Consider the following 20,735-nt stretch of genomic DNA (forward strand, 5'->3'; position numbering starts at 1 on the left):
GATAGGTGAAATCTCGGTTTAATACTCCGTCTGAAGTATGGAGCTCCCCAACTTTGCACTAATGTCGACTCCAGATTATAAGCTAAGGCTTCTGGAGTAGAGCTTGACCTTGCAATACTTTGATTCAAAGGTAAGAGTGCTACCATTGAGTGAAAGCTTAACCCAAGAGCTAATGGAGGTGGTGAAAGCAGGTACGATAATGATGTTTAAGGGTCAACTTGACAAGTACATGAATAGAATGGGAATCGAGGAATAGGGACCCCAGAAGTGTAGAAGGTTTTAGATTAGACGGGCAGCATGGTCGGCGCAGGCTTGAGGGCCGAAGGGCCCGATCCTGTGCTGTGCTTTTCTTTGTTCTTTAAATCTACTTGATGCTATTCAGGCTCTTTTTCAGCTTTTTCATTGTCTTCATAACAAAATACATTTTTCCATAAGCATGCTTCATAGCATAAAGCTTAAACACTTATACACAACAGAATTCATCATTATTTTGTTGCAGCAATATTTCCACGCAAGCTGAACACTGCTGTCCACTTTGAAAGGCAGGAAGTGTCACATGTCAGTTTGAAAGGCAGGAAGTGCCACATGTCAGATTGTATCGTTCAGGCAAAAACTACTGGATTGATTTTAACACGACACACAGCAAAATACATGCAGCAGATCAGAATATTGCACAAGATTTGTGCAATACTTTAAACTGTATTTGAAATCCCTTTCAAAATCCATCAGCTTTTGTTGAAGCTAATGTAGTCCTTCTAGATGTGCTCAAACAAAAATGCTTGAATGCAGAGCTTGTATTTACTTTGTGATTTGGTTTCTCAAAGAACTTTCGTGCCGACATTTTTAACCAGCAAGCTTCTACAAATATCAGTGCAGTGGATTGCTTCAATTGCATGCTGAAGACTTGGAGTTGGGTTTTAAATCCGTAACTTTCTGGTAGGAATGCTACCAGTTGAGCGAAACTGACACTGAGCTTGCAACCAGACTAGTTAACATGGAGACATTTAATCTATGGTTAAAATATCATCATATGCCCCAAAAATTATCAGCTGGCTGTGCCTGTTTAACAGTCAACATGCCCAATGCTGCTCACTGGGCTAAATCGCTGGCTTTTAAAGCAGACCAAGGCAGGCCAGCAGCATGGTTCAATTCCCGTACCAGCCTCCCCGAACAGGTGCCGGAATGTGGCGACTAGGGGCTTTTCAGTAACTTCATTGAAGCCTACTCGTGACAATAAGCGATTTTCATTTAATTTCATTTCAATTTCAAATGTGGCTAAGTAGTTCCATTGTCTATTGAAATGCATGGTTTTATTTCAGCAGGTTTATTGGCTTGAGTTAAGGCATGTGATTGTTTCACGTGAAGTGCTGTACTGAGGTTATCATTAGCCTTAGTAATGCCAGTTTAGCCTAAAGGTTTTTTAATTAAATATATTATTTGAGGAGTTATATTCATTCTTTAGCAACTTCAGAAATCCTGTTAATATAGTTGTGCTAAAACATGATTAGTGTTTGTTTTGAGTGAATGTTTTGGCTTGAAGTGAGTGCTGGTAGCATCAAAAGGACTGACTAGAAGCTGCTGAGTGTGAGTAAGAGATGGCCATTAGCCTGAGTGCTCGAGTACTCATGTTTTTTTAATTGCAGCCCATTTTCTTTAGCCCATCAGATCTAATAACTGCTTCAAGCCAGAGTCTCCGTTTGTCATCATGAAAGGTGGCCATTTTGCCCTTTGTATGTGTGATATCTCTTTGAAAGAACTATACAATTAGTCCCACTGCCCTTACTCTTTCCCATTAACCTTGTAGATTTTACAGTTCAAATTCCCTTTTGAAAGTTAGTATTTCACCCTTTCAGGCAATTAATTCCAAACAAAAACAGAAAATACTGGACGATCTCAGCGAGTCTCTGTGGAGAGAGAACGGAGCTAACGTTTCTAGTCTGGATGACTCTTTGTCAAAGAATGAATTCCAAATGTATAGAATCATAGAATTCCTAATGTGCAGAAGGAGGCCTTTTGGCCCGTTGAGTCTGCACCAACCCTCCGAAAGAGCAGTCCACCCAGCCCAACACCTCCACCCAATCCCCATAACCCCACCTCACCTTGGACAGTAAGGGACAATTGACCATGGCCTAAACGTGCACATCTTTGGACTGTGGGAGGAAACAGAGCACCCGGAGGAAACCCATGCAGACATGGGGAGAATGTGCAAACTCCCCACACACCTAAATCACCCAAGGCCGGAATCGAACCTGGGTCCCTGGTGCTATGAGGCAGCAGTGCTAACCACTGTGTCGCCATGCTGCCCATATGCATTGCTGTTGAACAAAAATACGCTAATTATTGTGACCACTTCGGTCACTTTGATTTCTGGGAGGGATACTGATAGAGGGACTCTATCTTCAGTTTGTCAGCATATGTGTGAAGAATTCTAATGTTATTGCAGGCTCCCATCAGTATGTTGGTGATGGTGCATTTAAGCCAGTACTTATCTTGTGCTACTGTCCGAGGTTTACAGCATAAAAGACTTCCATCTCTCCCATCAGCAATAGTAACCTGCTCTGTCTTAGAAAAACAAAGAAAATCTGAAATTGAATTGCTGTGTCTCTTTTTCACAAGCAAGTGGATATATTGCGAGGACTTCGCTTTAATACTTTTTTCTACTGAATTCTCAATATTAACACTAATAATTATAAAGGTTTAAAATACTACAAAGATATTAAATATCCTGTTCCGGTCAATTATTTGAATCTGGATTCAGATTTAGAAATTTTGGTTAGCACTTTTAATATCATGTCAAAAGTAGAAATGGATTTGATTTCATTGCAGTCTGAGTTGAGATATTGGTGAACTTCAAGAAGCTGGTGGTAGTTAAATATTCATGAGTTTTCCTGGACTGGATCAAGATGGAATAAATCTAACAGCTGAGTGCCTCAGAATATAAAGTTAACTTTAATTTGAACTCCAGTTGTAAAGCTTGTGGGTGCTGTTTTGGCATGATCACCTCCCTGTCTGTTTAGTGAATCATCGCGAACTGTTGACCACATGACTGTGTAAAGACAAACCGTTCTGAGTAGCCTTTATCCAATAGCATGGCTGTCACACTCGAGGTGAGGGAGGGCTTGGAGCCATAGTTCCCAACCACGCACAGGTATATGAATTCCCAAGGTACTGAAACAGGCTCATCTTGATTGTACTGCAGCATATCAAATGTGCTTAAATCAACAACTGTTTAAAAAAGGCAGCAAGGAGAATTGTTTTTCTTCCTCTTTTAGGTTTTGCAGCCCTAAAAAGGTGTCAAACCTCTGAGTAAGGTTATTTTCTAACCATTTGGTGCTTGGATTACAATCATTACACACAAAATTGCAAATTCAAGGTGGCGCCAGAGCATGGCGACTCTCCGTGAGCTTTCTCAACCAGACCCCTTTCTTTTATCTCATCACCGTTCTGACCTACTAAAATTCTTTTCTGCTCTGTAACCAATCACTATTTGTTGATGTACCATTTATCCATGTACTCTGTTGATTATTCTTTTGTCTACTATGTATGTACTGTGTACATTCCCTTGGCCCCAGAAAAATACTTTTCACTGTACTTCGGTACATGTGACAATAAAAATCAATCAATCAGTCAAATAGAGCTGTAGGTACAAATTACATTGGACTATTGTGCTAATTCTTGACGATCGTATGTGGTGATCCAATTTAGTCTACAGAATGGATCCTAATATTTGCCAGCTAAACATTTCAGCTGTTCATGCATTATTGTGGCACAGCAATGTATCACTGTCTCCATGAGAAGATATTGTATAGCTTCTGTACACTGAACAATGCAGATCACATGGATGCACTTGGAATATTTATTTAACTTGTTAGAAAAATAGCAGCGCAGGGCTAAATCACTGGCTTTAAAAGCAGACCAAGGCAGGCCGGCAGCACGGTTCAATTCCCATACCAGCCTCCCCGAACAGGCGCCGGAATGTGGCGACTAGGGGCTTTTCACAGTAACTTCATTTGAAGCCTACTTGTGACAATAAGCAATTTTCAAATAGCTGTTACTCTACTTACCAGCATAGAAACCGAGGTAAGCTAAAGATAGCTTGTTCCTACGCTGTCTCTTGTGCTCCTAAACATAACTGAGCTGACTAGAACTGAAGGCAGGGTAGACCCTTTTTTGTTGTAGCTTTTGCAGCAACAAAGCCTGAATACTTGTGGATCTTTTTCACATGCAATTTCTCGATTATAGCTCTTTTGAGTTTCACAAGTGGGCTCACGTGGAGAGAAGGCAGAAAATAGCAGCCAATATGAGTGTGAATCCATTTTTGCGATTTGAGTGGCCAATTTCTGTTGCTTGCCAGCTCTGAAAAGCAAATATTGTGGTTTAACTGCCCATTTGTTCCTCACTGGTACACACCCACAATTACTTGTGTACCCCAAGGGCTCCATCATTACCCCGCCCTCAGTTAAGTGCTGGCATGAAAAAGCATTAGATCAGCTTCCACATTGATTCTGATGACATTTAACTCTGGCTTCACCGTCAAGCTCATGTCTCCACTCTGTCATAGATTAATATATTACAGTACTGGAAAGAGGCCATTTGAAAGGTGGCACGGTAGCACAGTGGTTAGCACTGTTGCTTCACAGCTCCAGGGGTCCCAGGTTCGATTCCCGGCTTGGGTCACTGTGCGGAGTCTGCACGTTCTCCCCATGTCAATGTGAGTTTCCTCCAGGTGCTCTGGTTTCCTCCCACAAGTCCCGAAAGACATGCTGTTAGGTAATTTGGATATTCTGAATTCCCCTTTGTGAGAAACAGGTGTCGGAATGTGGCGACTAGGGGCTTTTCACAGTAACTTCACTGCATTGTTAATGTAAGCCTACTTGTGACAATAAAGGTTCTTATTATTATGGGGCCCACACACCTGTACCAGTTCTCTGAAAGCATCAATCAAATCCCATTCAACTATCCCATTTGCCATACTTGTTTCGCAAAAAAACTATTTAAAATATTTATCCACTTCTCTCTTTAAATCCTATTATGGATTCAGTTTCAGAAACATTGTCTATGTTACTTTAACGGTGTTCTTTTTTATCCTTGAATTATTGACCATAGTTCTGGAATTTGAATTTTTTTTACAATTTACTTCTCAAAACTTCTGATAATCATGACAACCTCTATCAGATTTCCTCTATCCTCCTCTACTCTCAAGCAAGGAACCACAATTTTAACAACTTGACCTCGTAACTAAAACCTCTCATTCCTCCTACGCACTAATGTATCCCTTTTGCTTGGTTTGACTTTCCTCCTTAAACAAGGTGGCCAAAACTAGACACCATTTTCCTGCTGCAGCCTAATCAATAATTTATGGTGGTTTAGCATTTCATCATTGCCTAGCTAGCTATCAACCTGATGAAGGGTACATCTCTGAAACGTCCCAAACTGTCTTCCCTTTGGATAGTAGATGGTCATATTAAAGAAACAGTGGGTTGGTCTTGAGCTTTATTTGCTCCTGTTTCCAACTTCCCTTGGATAAACCACAAGCTGTCTGGCATGTTATGTTGTGTTGTTCGCACCTTGTATTGTGACATTACGCCCATCCCACCAGTCCTTATTGAGACCCCTGCACCCCAAGGACGTGGACAAAAACAAAGAAAAATATAGCACAGGAGCAGGCCCTTCGGCCCACCAAGCCTGTGCTAACCATGCTGCCGTCTAAACTAAAATCTTCTGCACTTCTGGGGTCCGTATCCCTCTATTCCTATCCTATTCATGTATTTGTCAAGATGCGCCTTAAACGCCACTATCGTCCCTGCTTCCACCACCACCTCCGGCAGCGGGTTCCAGGCACCCACTACCCTCTGTAAAACAAACTTGCCTCGTACATCTCCTCTAAACCTTGCCTTTCGCACCTTAAACCTATGCCCCCTAGTAATTGACCCCTCTACCCTGGGAAAAGGCCTCTGACTATCCACTCTGTCTATGCCCCTCATAATTTTGTGGACCTCTACCAGGTCGCCCCTCAACCTCCATCGTTCCAGTGAGAACAAACCAAATTTATTCAACCTCTCCTCATAGCTAATGCCCTCCATACCAGGCAACATCCTGGTAAATCTCTTCTGCACCCTCTCTAAAGCCGCCACATCCTCTGGTAGTATGGCGACCAGAATTGAACACTATACACCAAGTGTGGCCTAACTAAGGTTCTATACAGCTGCAACATGATTTCCCAATTTTTATACTCAGTGCCCCGGCCAATGAAGGCAAGCATGTCGTATGCCTTCTTGACTACCTTCTCCACCTGTGTTGCCCCTTTCAGTGACCTGTGGACCTGTACACCTAGATCTCTCTGACTGTCAATACTCTTGAAGGTTCTACCATTCACTGTATATTCCCTACCTGCATTAGACCTTCCAAAAGGCATTACCTCACAGTTGTCCGGATTAAACTCCATCTGCCATCTCTCCAACCAGGTCTCCAAACGATCTAAATCCTGCTGTATCCTCTGACAGTCCTCATCGCTATCCGCAATTCCACCAACCTTTGTCGTCCGCAAACTTACCAATCAAGTTTCCTTACTTCAGTGTTTCCTTACTTCAGTCCTGCTGCTTATTACCTGAGGCTATTCTTACGGATGACTATTCCTCATGAAGCCTTTAACACACTTTGGCAACTCTTGAGTGTCTTTAGTTATTTCAGCCTCCTATGTAGTGTCCATGTGTTATTATTTTCATTCTGCAGGACAAGTTCTTCAATCTAGCTGCAGGAGCTCAAACAAAAATGAAGGGATGTCATTGCTCCTTTTAAGTTGGAAGGAAGTTTTGCAGTGCACGGTTGTGCATGATTGTAGTATTTCCTCCTTTCATAAACTTTTTAAAAATAAATTTAGAGTACCCAATTTATTTTTTCCAATTAAGGGGCAATTTAGCATGGCCAATCCACCTACCCTGCACATCTTTGTGTTGTGGGAGCGAAACCCAGGCAAACACTAGGAGAATATGCAAACTCCACACGGACAGTGACCCAGAGCCGGGATCAAACCTGGGACCATGGCGCCGTGAAACAGCAGTGCTAACCACTGCACTACCACGCTGCCCCTCCTTTCATAACCTTGACTAAAACGTGTTATTTGTTTACTTGGTTTGGAAGGATACATTTTACTTTATAGATTTTATTCATATTGTGAAATGGTTATTTCAATTGGTTTTGTTTAGTTATTCAAAGCATGAGCACCTGCCAAATCCAGATCCTCATCATGGTTCTTAGTATGATATATAGACCGTACACAGGCGAAATATATCTTCAGTTGAAGTCAACTCATTCTGACCATTCCAGTTTCCTTCTGATGCTTTGAAATGTGTTGCATTCCATGTGTTTCAGCAGAACCGGTTTTGTGAGTGAATGAAGTACATGACGTTGGGCTGCTGCGCGATCTAGCCAGCAGTTCATGCTGCCCTGCTAATCTAGCTGTCCTGTTTCTCTTGCAGTGTCCAAGGTCCAGCAGCGCCTTGTCGATTTGGAAAAGGCCAAGGCTGATTTCCTGCGCACCAAACAGCAGTTGGAATTCGAATTTAATCAGAAGAGGGCAAAATTCAAGGAGCTGTACCTTGCCAAAGAAGGTTAGAAGTTACTTTTATTTTGGCAAGTAGTTTGCATGTTTACCTGATTGAATTAACCAGGGATCCAGAGTACCTGAAGTGGAAAATTCGAATGGCGGTGAATTGGTGTTTATAAGGTTAAGAAGGCAAACAGGCAGTACTGTCTGACACTTAGATACGTGCTTTTGACAACTGCAAAATAGTAGTTTGTCAACCAAAATGATGCTGATTTTTTTTTTTGTATTTCCTGGTTTGGATATTAGTCTTTTAAATGGTTGATACTTTATAGATTAGAAACCAGTTAGTGGTGGTTGACTTTTCCCCTCAATGTTTAGTATCAGCATGGGGCTGGTTTAGCACAGTCGACTAAACAGCTAGCTTGTAATGCAGAACAAGGCCAGCAGTGTGGGTTCAATTCCTGTACCGGACTCCCCGAGCAGGCGCCAGAATGTGGCGACAAGGGCCTTTTCACAGTAACTTCATTGAAGCCTACTTGTGACAATAAGCGATTATTATTATTATTATTATTATTATTATTATTATTATTATTATTATTATTATTATTTCACATTTAAATCGCTCCATTTTTATTTTTGTGTTCTTCAGTTTCTTTTGGCACTCCTGTTTCATATTTGTTTGTAACACAGTAAAGTGCAGTTTCTCTAGATGTGACCATGCCCCTGTTGATGATGAGCTCAACTGTCTCATCATAGCCATTTTCGCTTTTGTGTTTAACAGCTGATCAGAGATTGGCCTGTTTGAATATAAAATGAAACCAGCTCAGTACATGGAAGTATTTCCAAATTTGCGGATGATACAAAACTTGGAAGCATTGTGAACTGAGAGGAGGATAAAAGGACAGAGCCAGGTTGGTGGAATGGGTGGCCGATGACATTTATTGCAGAGAAGTGACATTTTGTGAGGAAGAATGTGGCAAGACAATATAAAATAAAGAGCAAAATTCTAAAGGGATGCAGACATGCATGCATCAGGATAGGCTGAGAGTGCAGGTAGTAAGGCATACAGACTTTATTAATAGAGATTTAGAGTCTAAAACCCGGAATGTTATGTCAAACTTGTATAGAACCCTGGTTCTGCCACATCTGGAGGTTGAGCAGAGAGAAGCATAATTTTTTTCATTCATTCATGAGATGTAGGCCAGCATTTATTACCCGTCCCTAATTGCCCTTCAGAAGATGGTGGTGAGCTGCATTCTTGAACTGCTGTAGTCCCTGAGTTGTTGGTACACCCACAATACTATTTGGGGAGGGAGTTCCAGGATTTTGACCCAGCGATAGTGAAAGAATGCGAAATATTGCCAAGTCAGGATGTTGCGTGGCTTGGAGATGAACTTCCAGGTGGTGTTGTTCCCAGGTGTCTGCTGCTCTTGATCTCCCAGATGGTAGCGGTCTTTGCGTTTGGAAGGTGTTGTCTAAGAAGCCTAAGTGAGTTACTCACGTACATCTTGCAGATGGTACTGTGCCTTGGTGGTGGAGCGAGTGAATTATAGAATCCCTACTGTGCAGAACGCGGCTATTTGGCCCATCAAGTCTGCTCCGACCCTCCGAAAGATCATCCTACAGTAGCCCTAGTTCTCCAGAACTACATTTATACTAATTTCAGAAGTACCTTATTTTTGCTAGTCCTTTACATCTTTCGTATTCCTGTGAGATTTTTTAATATTTTCCTCTTGTGAAGACTGACACAAAGTATTTGTTTCATTTCTTTGCTATTTCCTCATTCCCCATTAGAAGTTCTCCTGTCTCTGTCTGTAATGGGAATTTGCTAATCTTTTCCTTTTTACATGCTTATAGAAGTTTTAATGTTTTTCGCTAGTGCTCTCATTCTATTTTCTTTATTTTATCTTTCCTTATCAGCCTCCTTTGCTGAATTCTAAAAAGCTACTGCTTCCTTTGATCAATACAATCTCGAAGTTCTTGTTAGTCACAGTTGAATCACTTTTCCTGTTGAGCTTTTATACCTCAAAGGAATGTAAATTTGTTGTAAACCATGTATTCAATATTTAAATTCTAACCATTGTCTATTTACCATCATACCTTTTAATGTAGTTTCCCAATGTACCATAGTTAACTTGCCCCTCGCACCTTCATAGTTTCCTTTGTTTAGATTTAAGACCAGAGGTTCCGATTGAACAACATCACTTTCAAACTTAATGTAAAATTGTAACATGTGATGGCACTCTTCCCTAAAGACTCCTTGACAATGTGATTATTAATTAGTCTAATTAGCCCTTTCTCACTAGACGTAAAATAGCCTGTTCCCGAGTTGGTCCCTCAAACTGTTCTAGAATACCTTATTGTATAAGTTCCAGAAATTCATTCTCCACAGAAATAGTGCTAATTTGGTTTTCCAAGTTGAGATGTAGATTGAAGTCCCCCAGGACTGTATTACACTTGTTACATGCACCTCAAATTTTGTGATGTGTACAGTGTCCGATAACCACTACTGCTTGGCCTATAAATAACTCCCACCAATGTTTGCTACAAGTTGCCGCCCCTTAGCTCCACCCAAACTGATTTTACATATTGATTTTCTGATCTATGATCCTCTCTCGCAAATGTACTGATCTTGTCTTTTATTAACAGCACTACCCCACATCCTTTTCCATTTTTGCCGATCCTTCCTGTTGAATCCTGTTGAACATTGGTTCCCAGCCTTGGTCACCCTGCAGTCATGTCTCTGTAATGGCAATTGGGTCATACCCGTTTGTGCCATCAATTCATCTACTTTGTTGCAGATGCTGCTTGCGTTCAGATAGTATCTTTAATTTTATCTTTTTAACATTTTTCTGTATTTTGATCCTATTTGACTATGGCCTTTGTTTCCGCTGCCTTCCAATTTTGCTTCCTACTATTCTTCCTATCATTACCAGCTTTGTTTCTCTCCTATCTAAATTCCCTCTCTGGTTCTCATCACCCTGCCAAGCAAGTAAACAATGCGAAACACCCGGGGCTGGATTCTCCGCCGGCGGGATGCCCTGTTTTGCCGGCAGCCCGGGGGTTTCCCGACGCCGTGGGGATGTCCCACAATGGGAAACCCCATTGAGCAGCAGTCGTAACGGAGCATCCTGCCAGCGGGGTGAACCTGAAATGTGGTGCAGTGGGGCAGAGAATCCAGCCCCTGATCTTTATCTTTCCTTCATCCCCTTCTATCATAAACTGATTTCTCTCCCCGTTTTACTCCTATCCTAAAGCTAGCCATTCTCTATATTCTTACAACCATTTCTTATCATAGTAAGAAGTCTTACAACATCAGTCTAAAGTCCAGCAGGTTTGTTTCGAATCACTAGCTTTCGGAGCACTGCCCCTTCCTCAGGTGAATGAAGAGGTGGGTTCCAGAAACATATATATATATATATATATATATATATATATATATATATATAGATGCGAGACGATACTTCGAATGCAAGTCTTTGCAGGTAATTAAGTCTTTACAGGTCCAGACAGAGCAACTGAAGAGAGGGATAATCACAGGTTAAAGAGGTATGAATTGTCTCAAGCCAGGACAGTTGGTAGGATTTCACAAGCCCAGGTCAGATGGTGGGGGGTGAATGTAATGCGACATGAATCCAAGGTCCCAGTTGAGGCCGTACTAGTGTGCGGAACTTGGCTATAAGTTTCTGCTCGGCGATTCTGCGTTGTCGTGCGTCCTGAAGGCCGCCTTGGCGAACGCTTACCCAAAGATCAGAGGCTGAATGCCCTTGACTGCTGAAGTGTTCCCCGACTGGAAGGGAACATTCATGCCTGGTGATTGTCGCGCGATGTCCGTTCATCCGCAGTCGCAGCGTCTGCATGGTCTCGCCAATGTACCACGCTTCGGGACATACTTTCCTGCAGCGTATGAACAAGAACAAAGAAAATTACAGCACAGGAACAGGCCCTTTGGCCCTCCCAGCCTGCGCCGATCCAGATCCTTTATCTAAACCTGTCGCCTATTTTCCAAGGATTTACTTCCCTCTGTTCCCTGCCCATTCATGGATCTGTCTAGATGCATCTTAAATAACGCTATCGTGCCCGCCTCGACCACCTCCGCTGGCAAAGCGTTCCAGGCACCCACCACCCTCTGCGTAAAAAACCTTTCCACGCACATCTCCCTTAAAATGGATGTTGCAGGTTCCGGGGTTTAGGTGTTTTAGTAAGCTCAGAGAAGGAGGCAAAAGAGGGGGAGGTGTGGCGCTCCTAGTCAAGAGCAGTATTACGGTGGCGGAGAGGATGCTAGATGGGGACTCGTCTTCCGAGGTAGTATGGGCTGAGGTTAGAAACAGGAAAGGCGAGGTCACCCTGTTGGGAGTTTTCTATAGGCCTCCAAATAGTTCTAGGGATGTAGAGGAAAGGATGGCGAGGATGGGGGCAGCACGGTAGCATGGTGGTTAGCACAATTGCTTCACAGCTCCAGGGTCCCAGGTTCATGAGATGTAGGCCAGCATTTATTACCCGTCCCTAATTGCCCTTCAGAAGATGGTGGTGAGCTGCATTCTTGAACTGCTGTAGTCCCTGAGTTGTTGGTACACCCACAATACTATTTGGGGAGGGAGTTCCAGGATTTTGACCCAGCGATAGTGAAAGAATGCGAAATATTGCCAAGTCAGGATGTTGCGTGGCTTGGAGATGAACTTCCAGGTGGTGTTGTTCCCAGGTGTCTGCTGCTCTTGATCTCCCAGATGGTAGCGGTCTTTGCGTTTGGAAGGTGTTGTCTAAGAAGCCTAAGTGAGTTACTCACGTACATCTTGCAGATGGTACTGTGCCTTGGTGGTGGAGCGAGTGAATTATAGAATCCCTACTGTGCAGAACGCGGCTATTTGGCCCATCAAGTCTGCTCCGACCCTCCGAAAGATCATCCTACAGTAGCCCTAGTTCTCCAGAACTACATTTATACTAATTTCAGAAGTACCTTATTTTTGCTAGTCCTTTACATCTTTCGTATTCCTGTGAGATTTTTTAATATTTTCCTCTTGTGAAGACTGACACAAAGTATTTGTTTCATTTCTTTGCTATTTCCTCATTCCCCATTAGAAGTTCTCCTGTCTCTGTCTGTAATGGGAATTTGCTAATCTTTTCCTTTTTACATGCTTATAGAAGTTTTAATGTTTTTCGCTAGTGCTCTCATTCTATTTTCTTTATTTTATCTTTCCTTATCAGCCTCCTTTGCTGAATTCTAAAAAGCTACTGCTTCCTTTGATCAATACAATCTCGAAGTTCTTGTTAGTCACAGTTGAATCACTTTTCCTGTTGAGCTTTTATACCTCAAAGGAATGTAAATTTGTTGTAAACCATGTATTCAATATTTAAATTCTAACCATTGTCTATTTACCATCATACCTTTTAATGTAGTTTCCCAATGTACCATAGTTAACTTGCCCCTCGCACCTTCATAGTTTCCTTTGTTTAGATTTAAGACCAGAGGTTCCGATTGAACAACATCACTTTCAAACTTAATGTAAAATTGTAACATGTGATGGCACTCTTCCCTAAAGACTCCTTGACAATGTGATTATTAATTAGTCTAATTAGCCCTTTCTCACTAGACGTAAAATAGCCTGTTCCCGAGTTGGTCCCTCAAACTGTTCTAGAATACCTTATTGTATAAGTTCCAGAAATTCATTCTCCACAGAAATAGTGCTAATTTGGTTTTCCAAGTTGAGATGTAGATTGAAGTCCCCCAGGACTGTATTACACTTGTTACATGCACCTCAAATTTTGTGATGTGTACAGTGTCCGATAACCACTACTGCTTGGCCTATAAATAACTCCCACCAATGTTTGCTACAAGTTGCCGCCCCTTAGCTCCACCCAAACTGATTTTACATATTGATTTTCTGATCTATGATCCTCTCTCGCAAATGTACTGATCTTGTCTTTTATTAACAGCACTACCCCACATCCTTTTCCATTTTTGCCGATCCTTCCTGTTGAATCCTGTTGAACATTGGTTCCCAGCCTTGGTCACCCTGCAGTCATGTCTCTGTAATGGCAATTGGGTCATACCCGTTTGTGCCATCAATTCATCTACTTTGTTGCAGATGCTGCTTGCGTTCAGATAGTATCTTTAATTTTATCTTTTTAACATTTTTCTGTATTTTGATCCTATTTGACTATGGCCTTTGTTTCCGCTGCCTTCCAATTTTGCTTCCTACTATTCTTCCTATCATTACCAGCTTTGTTTCTCTCCTATCTAAATTCCCTCTCTGGTTCTCATCACCCTGCCAAGCAAGTAAACAATGCGAAACACCCGGGGCTGGATTCTCCGCCGGCGGGATGCCCTGTTTTGCCGGCAGCCCGGGGGTTTCCCGACGCCGTGGGGATGTCCCACAATGGGAAACCCCATTGAGCAGCAGTCGTAACGGAGCATCCTGCCAGCGGGGTGAACCTGAAATGTGGTGCAGTGGGGCAGAGAATCCAGCCCCTGATCTTTATCTTTCCTTCATCCCCTTCTATCATAAACTGATTTCTCTCCCCGTTTTACTCCTATCCTAAAGCTAGCCATTCTCTATATTCTTACAACCATTTCTTATCATAGTAAGAAGTCTTACAACATCAGTCTAAAGTCCAGCAGGTTTGTTTCGAATCACTAGCTTTCGGAGCACTGCCCCTTCCTCAGGTGAATGAAGAGGTGGGTTCCAGAAACATATATATATATATATATATATATATATATATATATATAGATGCGAGACGATACTTCGAATGCAAGTCTTTGCAGGTAATTAAGTCTTTACAGGTCCAGACAGAGCAACTGAAGAGAGGGATAATCACAGGTTAAAGAGGTATGAATTGTCTCAAGCCAGGACAGTTGGTAGGATTTCACAAGCCCAGGTCAGATGGTGGGGGGTGAATGTAATGCGACATGAATCCAAGGTCCCAGTTGAGGCCGTACTAGTGTGCGGAACTTGGCTATAAGTTTCTGCTCGGCGATTCTGCGTTGTCGTGCGTCCTGAAGGCCGCCTTGGCGAACGCTTACCCAAAGATCAGAGGCTGAATGCCCTTGACTGCTGAAGTGTTCCCCGACTGGAAGGGAACATTCATGCCTGGTGATTGTCGCGCGATGTCCGTTCATCCGCAGTCGCAGCGTCTGCATGGTCTCGCCAATGTACCACGCTTCGGGACATACTTTCCTGCAGCGTATGAACAAGAACAAAGAAAATTACAGCACAGGAACAGGCCCTTTGGCCCTCCCAGCCTGCGCCGATCCAGATCCTTTATCTAAACCTGTCGCCTATTTTCCAAGGATTTACTTCCCTCTGTTCCCTGCCCATTCATGGATCTGTCTAGATGCATCTTAAATAACGCTATCGTGCCCGCCTCGACCACCTCCGCTGGCAAAGCGTTCCAGGCACCCACCACCCTCTGCGTAAAAAACCTTTCCACGCACATCTCCCTTAAAATGGATGTTGCAGGTTCCGGGGTTTAGGTGTTTTAGTAAGCTCAGAGAAGGAGGCAAAAGAGGGGGAGGTGTGGCGCTCCTAGTCAAGAGCAGTATTACGGTGGCGGAGAGGATGCTAGATGGGGACTCGTCTTCCGAGGTAGTATGGGCTGAGGTTAGAAACAGGAAAGGCGAGGTCACCCTGTTGGGAGTTTTCTATAGGCCTCCAAATAGTTCTAGGGATGTAGAGGAAAGGATGGCGAGGATGGGGGCAGCACGGTAGCATGGTGGTTAGCACAATTGCTTCACAGCTCCAGGGTCCCAGGTTCGATTCCGGCTTGGGTCACTGTCTATGCGGAGTTTGCACATCCTCCCCGTGTGTGCGTGGGTTTCCTCCGGGTGCTCCGGTTTCCTCCCACAGTCCAAAGATGTGCAGGTTAGGTAGATTGGCCATGATAAATTGCCCTTAGTGTCCAAAATTGCCCTTAGTGTTGGGTGGGGTTACTGGGTTATGGGGGTAGGGTGGAGGTGTTGACCTTGGGTAGGGTGCTCTTTCCAAGACCGATGCAGACTCGATGGGCCGAATGGCCTCCTTCTGCACTGTAAATTCTATGATGATCCTGGATAAGAGCGAAAGTAACAGGGTAGTTATTATGGGAGACTTTAACTTTCCAAATATTGACTGGAAAAGATATAGTTCGAGTACATTAGATGGGTCGTTTTTTGTACAGTGTGTGCAGGAGGGTTTCCTGACACAATATGTTGACAGGCCTACAAGAGGCGAGGCCACGTTGGATTTGGTTTTGGGTAATGAACCAGGCCAGGTGTTGGATTTGGAGGTAGGAGAGCACTTTGGGGACAGTGACCACAATTCGGTGACGTTTACGTTAGTGATGGAAAGGGATAAGTATACACCGCAGGGCAAGAGTTATAGCTGGGGGAAGGGCAATTATGATGCCATTAGACGTGACTTGGGGGGGATAGGTTGGAGAAGTAGGCTGCAAGTGTTGGGCACACTGGATAAGTGGAGCTGGTTCAAGGATCAGCTACTGCGTGTTCTTGATAAGTACGTACCGGTCAGGCAGGGAGGAAGGCGTAGAGCGAGGGAACCGTGGTTTACCAAAGAAGTGGAATCTCTTGTTAAGAGGAAGAAGGAGGCCTATGTGAAGATGAGGTGTGAAGTTTCAGTTGGGGCGATGGATAGTTACAAGGTAGCGAGGAAGGATCTAAAGAAAGAGCTAAGACGAGCAAGGAGGGGACATGAGAAGTATTTGGCAGGTAGGATCAAGGAAAACCCAAAAGCTTTCTATAGGTATGTCAGGAATAAGCGAATGACTAGGGTAAGAGTAGGACTAGTCAAGGACAGGGATGGGAAGTTGTGTGTGGAGTCTGAAGAGATAGGCGAGATACTAAATGAATATTTTTCGTCAGTATTCACTCAGGAAAAAGATAATGTTGTGGAGGAGAATGCTGAGACCCAGGCTATTAGAATAGATGGCATTGAGGTACGTAGGGAATAGGTGTTGGCAATTCTGGACAGGCTGTAAATAGATAAGTCCCCGGGGCCTGATGGGATTTATCCTAGGATTCTCTGGGAGGCCAGGGAAGAGATTGCTGGACCTTTGGCTTTGATTTTTATGTCATCATTGGCTACAGGAATAGTGCCAGAGGACTGGAGGATAGCAAATGTGGTCCCTTCGTTCAAAAAGGGGAGCAGAGACAACCCCGTCAACTATAGACCGGTGAACCTCACGTCTGTAGTGGGTAAAGTCTTGGAGGGGATTATAAGAGACAAGATTTATAATCATCTAGATAGGAATAATATGATCAGGGATAGTCAGCATGGCTTTGTGAAGGGTAGGTCATGCCTCACAAACCTTATCGAGTTCTTTGAGAAGGTGACTGAACAGGTAGACGAGGGTAGAGCAGTTGATGTGGTGTATATGGATTTCAGTAAAGCGTTTGATAAGGTTCCCCACGGTAGGCTATTGCAGAAAATACGGAGGCTGGGGATTGAGGGTGATTTAGAGATGTGGATCAGAAATTGGCTAGCTGTAAGAAGACAGAGGGTGGTGGTTGATGGGAAATGTTCAGAATGGAGTACAGTCACAAGTGGTGTACCACAAGGATCTGTTCTGGGGCCGTTGCTGTTTGTCATTTTTATCAATGACCTAGAGGAAGGCGCAGAAGGGTGGGTGAGTAAATTTGCAGACGGCACTTAAGTCGGTGGTGTTGTCGACAGTGTGGAAGGATGTAGCAGGTTACAGAGGGACATAGATAAGCTGCAGAGCTGGGCTTAGAGGTGGCAAATGGAGTTTAATGTAGAGAAGTGTGAGGTGATTCACTTTGGAAGGAATAACAGGAATGCGGAATATTTGGCTAATGATAAAGTTCTTGGAAGTGTGGATGAGCAGAGGGATCTAGGTGTCCATGTACATAGATCCCTGAAAGTTGCCACCCAGGTTGATAGGGTTGTGAAGAAGGCCTATGGAGTGTTGGCCTTTATTGGTAGAGGGATTGAGTTCTGGAGTCAGGAGGTCATGTTGCAGCTGTACAAAACTCTGGTACGGCCGCATTTGGAGTATTGCGTACAGTTCTGGTCACCGCATTATAGGAAGGACGTGGAGGCTTTGGAGCGGGTGCAGAGGAGATTTACCAGGATGTTGCCTGGTATGGAGGGAAAATCTTATGAGGAAAGGCTGATGGACTTGAGGTTGTTTTCGTTGGAGAGAAGAAGGTTAAGAGGAGACTTAATAGAGGCATACAAAATGATCAGGGGGTTAGATAGGGTGGACAGTGAGAGCCTTCTCCCGCGGATGGAAATGGCTGGCACGAGGGGACATAGCTTTAAACTGAGGGGTAATAGATATAGGACAGAGGTCAGAGGTAGGTTCTTTACGCAAAGAGTGGTGAGGCTGTTGAATGCCCTACCTGCAACAGTAGTGAACTCACCAACATTGAGGGCATTTAAAAGTTTATTGGATCAGCATATGGATGATAATGGCATAGTGTAGGTTAGATGGCCTTTGTTTCGGTGCAACATCGTGGGCCGAAGGGCCTGTACTGCGCTGTATCGTTCTATGTTAAACCTCCCCCCCCCCCCCCCCCCCCCTCTCACCTTGAAATCGTGACCCCTTGTAATTGACACCCCCACTCTTGGAAAAAGCTTGTTCCTATCCACCCTGTCCATACCTCTCCTAATTTTGTAGACCTCAATCAGGTCCCCCCTCAACCTCCGTCTTTCCAACAAAAACAATCCTAATCTACTCAACCTTTCTTCGTAGCTAGCACCCTCCATACCAGGTAACATCCTGGTGAACCTCCTCTGCACCCTCTCGAAAGCATCCACATCCTACTGGAAATGTGGCGACCAGAACTGCACGCAGTATTCCAAATGTGGTCTAACCAAAGTTCTGTACAACTGTAACATGACCTGCCGATTCTTGTACTCAATACCCCGTCCGATGAAGGCAAGCATGCTGTATGCCTTCTTGACCACTCTATCGACCTGCGTTGCCACCTTCAGGGTACAATGTACCTGAACTCCCAGATCTCTGTACGTCAATTTTCCCCAGGACTCTTCCATTGACCGTATAGTCCACTCTTGAATTGGATCTTCCAAAAGGCATCACCTCGCATTTGCCTGGATTGAACTCCATCTGCCATTTCTCTGCCCAACTGGCCAATCTATCTATATTTTGCTGTATTCTCTGACAGTCCTCCTCGCTATCTGCAACTCCACCAATCTTAGTATCATCTGCAAACCTGCTAATCAGACCACCTATACCTTCGTCCAGGTCATTTATGTATATCACAAACAGCAGTGGTCCGAGCACGGATCCCTGTGGAACACCACTAGTCACCTTTCTCCATTTTGAGACACTCCCTTCCACCACTACTCTCTGTCTCCTGTTGCCCAGCCAGTTCTTTATCCATCTAGCTTGTACACCCTGAACCCCATGCGACTTCACTTTTTCCATCAACCTGCCATGGTCAACTTTATCAAAAGCCTTACTGAAGTCCATGTATATGACATCGACAGCCCTTCCCTCATCAATTAACTTTGTCACTTCCTCAAAGAATTCTATTAGGTTCGTAAGACATGACATTCCCTGCACAAAACCATGCTGCCTATCACTGAACAGTCTATTTTCTTCCAAATGTGAATAGATCCTATCCCTCAGTATCTTCTCCAACAGTTTGCCTACCACTGACGTCAAGCTCACAGGTCTATAATTCCTTGGATTATCCCTGCTACCTTTCTTAAACAAAGGGACAACATTAGCAATTTTCCAGTCCTCCGGGACCTCACCCGTGCTCAAGAATGCTGCAAAGACATCTGTTAAGGCCCCAGCTATTTTGTCCCTCGCTTCCCTCAGTAACCTGGGATAGATCCCATCCGGACCTGGGGACTTGTCCACCTTAATGCCTTTTAGAATACCCAAACTTCCCCCTTCCTTATGTCGACTTGACCTAGAATATTTAAACATTCATCCCTAACCTCAACATCCGTCATGTCCCACTCCTTGGTGAATACCGATGCAAAGTACTCGTTAAGAATCTCACCCATTTCCTCTGACTCCACGCATAACTTTCCTCTTTTGTCTTTGAGTGGGCCAACCCTTTCTCTAGTTACCCTCTTGCTCCTTGTATATGAATAAAAGGCTTTGGGATTTTCCTTAACCCTGTTAGCCAAAGATATTTCATGACCCCTTTTAGCCCTCTTTATTGCGCGTTTGAGATTTGACCTACTTTCCCGATATTCCTCCAAAGCTTCATCAGTTTTAAGTTGCCTAGATCTTATGTATGCTTCCTTTTTCATCTTAGCTAGTCTCACAATTCCACCCGTCATCCATGGTTGCCATTTCTATCCCTCATTTTCACAGGGACATGTCTGTCCTGCACTCTAATCAACCTTTCCTTAAAAGACTCCCACATTTCAAATGTGGATTTACCCTTAAACAGCTGCTCCCAATCCACATTCCCTAACTCCTGCCGAATTTTGTTATACATGGCCTTTCCCCAATTTAGCACTCTTCTTTTGGACCACTCTCGTCTTTGTCCATGAGTATTCTAAAACTTACGGAATTGTGATCGCTATTCCCAAAGTAATCACCGACTGAAACTTCAACCACCTAGCCGGGATCTTTCCCCAATACCAGGTCCATTATGGCCCCTTCCCGAGTTGGACTATTTACATACTGCTCAAAAAAACTCTCCTGGATGCTCCTTACAAATTCTGTTCCATCTACGCCTCCAACACTACATGAGTCCCATTCAATGTTGGGGAAGTTAAAATCTCCCATCACGACCACCCTATTGCTCCTTCATTTTTCTATAATCTGTCTGCATATTTGTACCTCTACTTCACGCTCGCTTTTGGGGGGCCTGTAGTAAAGTCCCAACAATGTTACTGCACCCTTCCTATTTCTTAGCTCTACCCATATTGCCTCAGTGCTCGAATCCTCCATCGTGCCCTCCTTAATCACAGCTGTGATATCATCTCTGACCAGTAATGCAACTCCTCCACCCCCTTTACCACCTCCTCTTTCCCTCCTGAAGCATCTATACCCTGGGATATTTAGTTGCCAATCTTGCCCTTCTCTCAACCAAGTCTCAGTAATACCAATAATATCATATTCCTAGGTACTAATCCAAGCCCTACGTTCATCTGCCTTACCTGCTACACTTCTCGCATTAAAACAAATGCACCTCAGACCACCTGTCCCTTTGCGTTCATCATCTCTTTACTCTCTACTCTTC

The 20,735-nt window shown here is 43.7% G+C and overlaps 1 protein-coding gene across 6 annotated transcripts in view; it reads left to right on the forward strand.

Moving 5' to 3' along the window:
• The window catches only part of rabep1 (rabaptin, RAB GTPase binding effector protein 1), a 234,420-nt gene that overhangs the window by 63,587 nt on the left and 150,098 nt on the right, over positions 1-20,735 (forward strand). For 5 of the 6 annotated variants that reach the window (XM_072469129.1, XM_072469133.1, XM_072469131.1 and 2 more), the window contains exon 2: positions 7,479-7,610. In XM_072469129.1, coding sequence (XP_072325230.1) covers positions 7,479-7,610 — 132 coding nt within the window. Of the gene's footprint in view, positions 1-7,478; positions 7,611-8,327; positions 8,458-20,735 lie in introns of those variants that run through there. The other variant, XM_072469134.1, reaches the window with a different exon arrangement.

Source organism: Scyliorhinus torazame, chromosome 12, assembly GCF_047496885.1.
Source record: "Scyliorhinus torazame isolate Kashiwa2021f chromosome 12, sScyTor2.1, whole genome shotgun sequence".
Lineage (NCBI taxonomy): Eukaryota > Metazoa > Chordata > Chondrichthyes > Carcharhiniformes > Scyliorhinidae > Scyliorhinus > Scyliorhinus torazame.